Here is a 9,318-nt window from a genome sequence, read left to right on the forward strand (position 1 = left end):
ATAATCATACGAAGAACACTCGTTCACTTGGTAGACTGTTCATTTGTCGAGTTGTTTAAAAGTTATCAAAACAAAACAAAAATAAAAGAGCATTTTAGAGAATACATTAAAACATATCAAAACTAGAGAATTTCAGAGGATACTCATATTTTTTGTTTTTGTTTTTGTTTAATCACAGAATACATCTAGATAAAATAAGCTAACAAAAAATAAAAAAAAACAAAAAAAGCATATCCACCTGAATAGGAATACATCTAAAACATATTAAAAAAAATAAATAAATAAAACAAAAGCAAGAGAAAAAAAGGATTTAAAGAAAAAATAAGAATCGAAATTTCAACATTTATTCTCCTTCTCCTCCTCCTTCCTCCTTCCTCCTCCCTCCTTCCTCCTTCCTCCTTCCTCCTCCCTCCTTCCTCCTTCCTCCTTCCTCCAGTCCTTAACGAAGGTCCTCCTAGAACTCCTCGGGCTCCTCCTCGGCCTCCTCGGCGGAATCGAGGCCGACCTCCTCGTAGTCCTTCTCGAGGGCAGCCAAGTCCTCGCGGGCCTCGGAGAACTCGCCTTCCTCCATGCCCTCGCCCACGTACCTGCGGGGGAGGGAAGGCTTTAGGGGCGGGGCCAGCAGGGGGCGGGGTCAACGGGGGGCGGGGTCAACAGGGGGCGGGGTCAGAGGGGTTGTTACTAATCACCTTTTTTTTTTCTTCTTCATTTTCTTTTCTCTTTTTTTTCTTGTTCTTGTTCTTTTTCTTTTTCTTTCTCTTATTCTTTTCTTTATCTTTGTCTTTTTTGAGATGGAATAATCCGAGAATCCGACATTTTCTCATACTTTGATCACAGCTGAATCAAGTCACGGTCAGTAATTTCGTTATATTAATAACAACAACAATAATAAAGATAGCGATAATCAAAATGATAATATATATATACATATATATATATTTATATATACACTGAATAATCTATACTTGCAAACAGATGAATATATATAAAAAAAACAAAAACAATGAAAGCCAATAAAAGAAGACAAATTAGTGAATAAATAGACGGATAAATTAATAAATGAACAAAATATTCATGAGTAAAAAAAAAAAACAATAAATACTGTAAATTGAATGAATAGCATGTATAAATAAGTAAATAAGTAAATAAATCATTAAACAAATAAGTTAATTAATAACCACACAGACAAACAAATAAACTGACAAATAAATAAAAAAAAAGATAAATACCCGTACTGACCATTTTTTGTTGTTGTTGTTATTGTTTTGAATTTAAAAACATAATAAACAGCTGTTCTGACCTTTTTTTGTGTGTGTTGTTGCCATTATTGTTATTATTATATATATTTTTTTTTAATGATTAAACAGCCGTACTGACCATTTCTTTGGTGCTGCTGTTGTTATTATTGTAGTTAGAAATCTAAAGAATAATAGCCCCTCGTACTGACCAGTGCACGAAGGCCCTCTTGGCGTACATGAGGTCGAACTTGTGGTCGAGACGCGCCCAGGCCTCCCCGATGGCGGTGGTGTTGGACAGCATGCACACTGCGCGGGATACCTTCGCCAGGTCGCCTCCAGGGACCACGGTAGGAGGCTGGTAGTTGATACCGACCTGCAGGAGGAAAGGAAGAAAGTGAGGAGTCGTTTCAGGTTGGAAGGTGTTGGTTTAGCTTGGTGTAGGATGATCTAAAAGGGTTTATTGTGAATTCGTGGCTCAGGGGTCTCAATGGAGGTTTCCTCTAGGTACCACGGTAGGAGGCTGGTAGTTGATACCGACCTGTAGGAGGAAAAGGAAGAAAGTGGGGAGTTATTTAAGGAAGGGAAAGTGTTGGGTTAGCTTAGTTTGAAAAGTAGTTTAGATGGATTTAAAGTGAATAATTGGCTGGTTAAAAGTCGTGTTCAATAATTGGCTGGTTAAAAGTCGTGTTCCTTCCAGGTACCATGCGACCTGTCTTGTAGTTGACACCGACCTACAGCAAGAACAGGGAGGATGAGATTATTTGTAGTATGAAAAGTAATTGCATGACCGAAGTTTAAGAAACCGACAATGTAGCAGGGTTTAATGTCAGGAAAGAGGGAGATTAAACTGTCGTGTTTTTTTGGTGTTTTTTTTTTTTTTCAAGTACCACAGTAAAAGGTTGGTACGAGTAGTTAATACCAATCTCATAGCAAGGTTGGGGTTATTCGAGGTCGGAAGACCGAAGAGGAATTCAGTGTGATTGCATGTGAAAAGACTGAATTTAAAACGATTTTTTGACAGACGTATGCCAGCCTCTAGACGTTCCTATACCCTCTTAGTCATTTTCCTTTAAGGTGCAATGGCAGCGGGAGCATAACGGGCATCCTTACAACAAAGGAGCATTCTTACTGCATGAGTAGTGGGTATCTATGCCAGAGAAGGGAATGACAGATTATTATATGTAGAAGGGGAACTGAGACATCATCAAAACGCACACTGCAACTGCAACTTCTGCATGCAGCTAGAAGGTTAGTTAGATGATGCTTACCCACTTCAAATAAAGATGAGGGAGGTTGTTGAAAAGAAAAATGTCATGCAGGTCAGACTCACAGGTAATTCAGGAGTATTGAATATTGCTAATTAATTCTGCTGCTTAAATTGCACGCGTTTCTAGTGTTCGGTCAGACCGATTATTAATATTAAAGGGCATAGAGGCTGATGGATTTTTAGTAATCGACTTGGGAATCGATTAATTAATGTTTATTGCTTGGAGCTGAATACTGGAAAATCATGTGTTTAGCCTGTTCGTCAATACATTTATTTATTCATATCTATCTATAAATATATATATATATATATATATATATAAATCAAACAAACAAACAAAACAAATATATATATATATCCACAAACGCCTTCTACCTATATCTGTATATGTATATGGATAGATAGATAAATAGACAGAGATAGACAGATTCATAGAAATTCATATACATGCACATACACATATATGTAAGTGTGTGTGTGTGTGTGTGTGTGTGTGTGTGTGTGTGTGTTTGTGTGTGTGTGTATACAGACACACATACACAAACACACACACACAAACACACACCCAAACACCCAAACACAGCCCACAACAGGCACCAGCCGCACCCAGTACCTTGAAGCCGGTGGGGCACCAGTCGACGAACTGGATGGTGCGTTTGGTCTTGATGGTGGCGATGGCGCAGTTCACGTCCTTGGGCACCACGTCGCCGCGGTACAGGAGGCAGCAGGCCATGTACTTGCCGTGGCGGGGGTCGCACTTCACCATCTGGGGGGGGGGGGGTTACTATTATTATTGTCATTATTATTATTATTATTATTAATATTATTATTATTATTATTATTATTACTAATATTATTATTGTTGTTGTTATTATTATTGTTATTATTATTATTATTATTATTATTATTATTATTATTATTATTAATATTATTATCATCATTATTACTATTATCGTTATTATTTTTATTATGATTATTGCCATTGTCATTATTATTATTATTATTGTTATTATTATCATTGTCATTAATAATAGTAATAATAATAATAATAATAATAATAATTCTATTATTATCATTATTATTAGCATTATTATTATTATCATTATTATCATTATTACCATTTTTTTTTTATTATTATTGTCATCATCATTGACATATAAATTGTCATAAAAGTAGAAATACAAATATTACCTATACATATATACAATATTTACAGATACACATGTATTCATATGATAGATAGATATGGACATAGACAGACAGACCTCTGTGCCTGTAACATGAACAGACCAACAACAAAACAACACGAGAGTCGCTCTACATTTCCCTCCTTCCTTCCTGCTCCTCCATCGTGACAGACAAACCCCGTCCTCAGCTCCTTCCTTCCTCCATCGTGACAGACAAACCCCGTCCTCAGCTCCTTCCTTCCTCCATCGTGACAGACAAACCCCGTCCTCAGCTCCTTCCTTCCTCCATCGTGACAGACAAACCACGTCCTCAGATCAACCCCAGCTTTCCCCCCACGAGCGGAGACCCTCACCTGGTTGGCCGGCTCGAAGCAGGCGCTAGTGATTTCGGCGACCGACAGCTGTTCGTGGTTGGCCTTGGCCGCGGAGACCACAGGGGCGTAGGTGACCAGAGGGAAGTGGATCCTCGGGTAAGGCACCAGGTTGGTCTGGAACTCCGTCAGGTCTACGTTGAGGGCACCGTCAAATCTGTCCGAAGGGGGAAGAGGGAGGCGTTTGTGGATATGAATAAATTGGTTTGTTTGTTTGATTTATATATATATATCTTTTTCTTATCGGTTTTTGTGTGTTGTTTATTTCTCTCTCTCGTTCTTGTTTTCGTTTTCTATGTCTCTCTTGCGGTCTATCTCCGTCTTTGTCTCTTTCTTTAAGTATTTCTCTCCATCTATCTATCTATATATCTATTTCTATCAGCCAGTCTATCTTTCTCCCTATCTGTCTATCTTTTTATCTATCTATTAATAAATTTATCTTCTAATCTATCCATCTCTCAATCACCTAATCTATCTATCTACCTATCTATCTATTTCTATCTTTCTGTGTATCCACATCTCTATCTATTTATCTGTTGATCCACCTACTTATCTCTTTGTCAATGGCAAATAGTCAACCCATCCATCCCACCTTCCCTTCCTCCCTTCCTCCCTCCACCCACCCTCTCTCCCTCCTCCCTCCAACCACTCTCCCTCCCTCCCTCCCCTTGTTCCCTCCACCCTTCCTCCATCCATCCACCTACCCTCTACTCATCCTTCCTCGCTCCACCCACCCTCCCATCCTCCTTCCTTCCACCCTCCTTCCCTCCCTCCCTCCACCCACCCTTCCCTCCCTCCTTCTCTCCACCCTCCCCTCCCTCCCTCCACCCTCCCTCCTTCCCTCCCACCCTCCACCCACCTTTCATCGCTCCACCCTCCCTCCATCCTCCCTCCTTCCCTCTTTCCCACCCTCCCTCCTTCCCTCCTTCCCTCCCTCCCTCCCCCAATCCACACCTGAGCGAAGCTGTGATGGACGACACGATCTGGCCAATCAGACGGTTGAGATTAGTGTAAGTTGGCCTCTCGATGTCCAAGTTCCTCCTGCAGATGTCGTAGATGGCCTCGTTGTCGACCATGAAGGCGCAGTCGGAGTGCTCGAGGGTCGTGTGCGTCGTCAGGATGGAGTTGTAGGGCTCGACGACCGCTGTGGCCACCTTGAATGGGGGAGAGAAGGGGGCTTGAGAGTGACCTTGGATGCGGGAGAGAAGGGGGTTGAGAGTGACCTTGGATGCGGGAGAGAAGGGGCTTGAGAGTGACCTTGAATGGGGGAGAGAAGGGGGCTTGAGAGTGACCTTGGATGGGGGAGAGAAGGGGGCTTGAGAGTGACCTTGGATGCGGGAGTGAAGGGGGTTGAGAGTGACCTTGGATGGGAAGGTGTAGATGACCTTTTTGGGGGGAGAAGAAGATGTGTTCTAAATAGGTATGGCGACCTTGGATGGGGGAAAGAAGGTGTTTTGATGAGTGAGAAAAGGTGTGGACGAATTTGCTGGGACATAAAAGATGTGGATGACTTTGCTGGGGGCTAGAAAGTGGATGGGAATGTGTGGATGACTTTTTGAGGGAGAAAAGGTGTGGATGACGTCGTTGGGAGAGAAAAAAATGTGGATGACTTTTCTAAGGGATAGAAAGTGGATGGAAATGTGTGGATGATTTTATGGGGGGGGGGGGAGGAGGTGTTTTGATAATGATGTAGATGGGGAAGGTCTAAATGACTGTTGGGGAGAAGATAAGGTCTGAATGGGAAGGAGTAATCATATAGCTTTATAATGTAAATAATGCGATTGGCGTGTGTCATGATGGGATGAAGTAACCTCGTAATATTTACGCTTGATATAGGGAGAATTTTTTTTTTTTTTTTTTTTTTTGTCTTGGGGGGGGAGGGGGATAGGAAATATATTCGTGATTAAAGAAAGAGATAAAATGGTTAATGTATTTATCGAGAAGTATGGCACTAATATTCATGCTTTCTGCTTTAGAATAGTCAAATGGTTTATAGAATTCACACCTTTTGGAAAGAATTATACAAACATTAATTTCCGTTTTGCAAAATCAAAATAAAAAAACATTATTTTTTTAAAATTCGGATCTGAATTGCCATCACCCCTTAGGGAAAAAATATGAATTCAAAAATATGCTAATGATGTATCACTGATATTAGTTTACAAATCATCATTATCTATCTGTACCGAATAATGAGTATTCATGAAAAACAAATATTTTCATTAGTTAATGTATGCATCCAATCATGTAAACAAATACATCCGCCCAACAAGCACACATTTTCCCCTTCACGATAATACCTTCTACACACACACACCAACACCTCCATCCACCCACATGCACTAACAACATACATCCACATACACCCATATACACACCCCAACACCTCTATCCACATACATACACACCCCAACATATACGATTATCCACACACATACACACCTCCATCCACACACATCCACCTACAACATACACGACCATCCACATACCCACACACACACCCAACACCTCCATCCACACACATCCACCTACAACATACACGCCCATCCACATACCCACACACACACACACCCAACACCTCCATCCACACACATCCACCTACAACATACACGCCCATCCACATACCCACACACACACACCCAACACCTCCATCCACACACATCCACCTACAACATACACGACCATCCACATACCCACACACACACCCAACACCTCCATCCACACACATCCACCTACAACATACACGCCCATCCACATACCCACACACACACACACACAACACCTCCATCCACACACATCCACCTACAACATCCACCTGCAACATCCACCTGCAACATACCTGCGGTGCGGGATAAATTGCAAACTCCAACTTGCTCTTCTTGCCGTAGTCGAGCGAGAGCCTCTCCATCATGAGGGACGTGAAGCCGGAGCCAGTGCCGCCGCCGAACGAGTGGAAGATGAGGAAGCCCTGAGGAGGAGAGGAGAGATGAGGAGAGCTGAAGAGGGGGGAGGAGGAGGAGGAGAGGAGAGATGAGGAGAGCTGTAAGGGGGGGGGGGAGGAGGAGGAGAGGAGAGATGAGGAGAGCTGAAGAGGGGGGAGGAGGAGGAGGAGAGGAGAGATGAGGAGAGCTGAAAGGGGGGGGGGAGGAGGAGGAGAGGAGAGATGAGGAGAGCTGAAGAGGAGGAGGAGGAGGAGGAGGAGGAAGCAATGAGGAGAGAAAAAATGAGGAAGCCCTGAGGAGAGATGAGGAGAGATGAAGAGAGCTGAAGAGGGGGGGAGGAGGAGGAGGAGGAGAGGAGAGATGAGGAGAGCTGAAGAGGGGGGAGGAGGAGGAGGAGGAGGAGGAGGAGGAGGGAGCAATGAAGAAAGAAAAAATGAGGAAGCCCTGAGGAGGAGAGGAGAGATGAGGAGAGCTGAAGAGGGGGAGGAGGAGGAGGAGGAGGAGGAGGAGAGATGAGGAGAGCTGAAGAGGGGGAGGAGGAGGAAGCAATGAAGAGAGAAAACATGAGGAAGCTCTGAGGAGGAGAGGAAAGATAAGGAAAGCTGAAGAGGGAGGAGAGGGATGAGGAAGCAATGAGGAGGAGAGGGAAAAGGAGGAAGCCCCGAGGAGGAGAGATGAAAGAGGAGGAAAGCATAAGAGGGAAGGGAAAGATGAGGGGGTCCTGTGGAGGAGAGGGAAAGGAGGAAGCAATGAGAAGGGGAGGAAGAAGGAGGAAACTTCAAGGAAGAGGGGAAAGAAGTTCTGAGGAGAGCAAAAATTAGGAAATCTTTAGGAGGAGAGGAAAATGAGGAAGCTATAAGGAGAAGAAAAAGAATGAGAAAGGGAAACTGAGGAAGCCGAGAGGAGAGGAAAACTTAGGAAGTTCTGAGGGATAGACGAAATATGAGGAAACCATCAGGAGGAGTAGAAAATGAGGAATCTCTAAGGAGGAGAGGCATATGAGGAAGACTTGAGGGGGAAAGGAAAAAATAGGAAGTTTTAAGAAGGGAAGGAAAAGTTATAAAGCAATGAGTAGGAGAGGAAATATGAGGAAGCCTTGAGGAGGAATGGAAAATGAGGTTTTAAGTAGGGATGAAAATGAGGAAACCCTGAAAAAGAGAGGAAATGAGGAAGCCCTGAGGAAAAGAGGAAAATGAGGAAGCCTTAAGGAGGACAGGAAATATAAGGAATCTCTGATGAGGACAGGAATAATGAGAAAAACTTAATGAGGAAAAAAGGTATGTTATTATCAATATTATTTTCTTTCTTAATGATCATTGCAAAAGCTATCATAATGATTACCATGAGGCTGTTTTATCGAATAGTGCTATCATGCATTGCAACAAGAATAGCATTGTCATTAGGAATACACTAGGAATACAATATCAACCATTACTGATACAACATAACTACCACTAATGATGAACACATGAAAACGACATTAAGACAACCACTCAAAACTCACCATACATGTCTAGTGACCTTACAACCGCCAATCATTAATTTACGGCTATCAACCCCCCCCCCCCCCACTCCTCCTCTTCGGTAAAAAAAAAATATATAAATAAATAAATAGATAAATAAATATTATTAAATCGTAGTGCCTATAACCTCACCATAAAAAAAACAACATAAATACTCACAACCCCACCATCATCTCACCATCTCCGGAACACCCTATCCATGCCCCTCCTTCACCATCCCCATCCCCCTCCTTCCCCACCCCCACCCCCCTCCTTCCCCGGCCCCACCCCCCTCCTTCCCCACCCCCACCCCCTCCTTCCCCACCCCCACCCCCTCCTTCCCCACCCCCACCACCCTCCTTCCCCACCCCCACCCCCTCCTTCCCCACCCCCACCACCCTCCTTCCCCACCCCCACCCCCCTCCTTCCCCACCCCCACCCTCCTCCTTCACCACCCCCATCCCCCTTCTTCCCAACCCCCACCCCCCTCCTTCCCCACCCCCACCCTCCTCCTTCGACACCCCCACCACCCTCCTTCCCAACCCCCAACCCCCTTCTTCACCACCCCCACCCCCTTCCTTTCACCAGCCCCACCCCCTCCTTCCCCACCCCCACCCCCCTCCTTCCCCACCCCCACCCCCCTCCTTCCCACCCCCACCCCCTCCTTCCCCACCCCCACCCCCCTCCTTCCCCACCCCCACCCCCCTCCCTTCCCCACCCCCACCCCCCTCCTTCCCCACCCCCCACCCTCCTCCTTCCCCACCCCCATCCCCCTCCTTCCCCACCCCCACCCCCCTCCTTCCCCACCTCC

General features: G+C 44.3%; 1 protein-coding gene across 2 annotated transcripts in view; it reads right to left on the minus strand.

The window, feature by feature from the left end:
• Window positions 1–399: 399 nt before the first annotated feature.
• LOC125031887 (tubulin alpha-3 chain-like) overlaps window positions 400–9,318 on the minus strand; it is a 21,075-nt gene continuing 12,156 nt past the window's right edge. The window contains exons 4-9 of one of the 2 annotated variants that reach the window (XM_047622881.1): window positions 6,903–7,031; window positions 5,018–5,217; window positions 4,046–4,220; window positions 3,119–3,271; window positions 1,448–1,611; window positions 400–587 (exon numbers count right to left, since the gene is read on the minus strand). In XM_047622881.1, the coding sequence (XP_047478837.1) occupies window positions 455–587; window positions 1,448–1,611; window positions 3,119–3,271; window positions 4,046–4,220; window positions 5,018–5,217; window positions 6,903–7,031 (954 nt within the window). In that variant the 3' untranslated portion in view covers window positions 400–454. Of the gene's footprint in view, window positions 588–1,447; window positions 1,612–1,707; window positions 1,777–3,118; window positions 3,272–4,045; window positions 4,221–5,017; window positions 5,218–6,902; window positions 7,032–9,318 lie in introns of those variants that run through there. The other variant, XM_047622882.1, reaches the window with a different exon arrangement.

Source organism: Penaeus chinensis, chromosome 13 (assembly GCF_019202785.1).
Source record: "Penaeus chinensis breed Huanghai No. 1 chromosome 13, ASM1920278v2, whole genome shotgun sequence".
NCBI classification, from domain to species: Eukaryota; Metazoa; Arthropoda; class Malacostraca; order Decapoda; family Penaeidae; genus Penaeus; species Penaeus chinensis.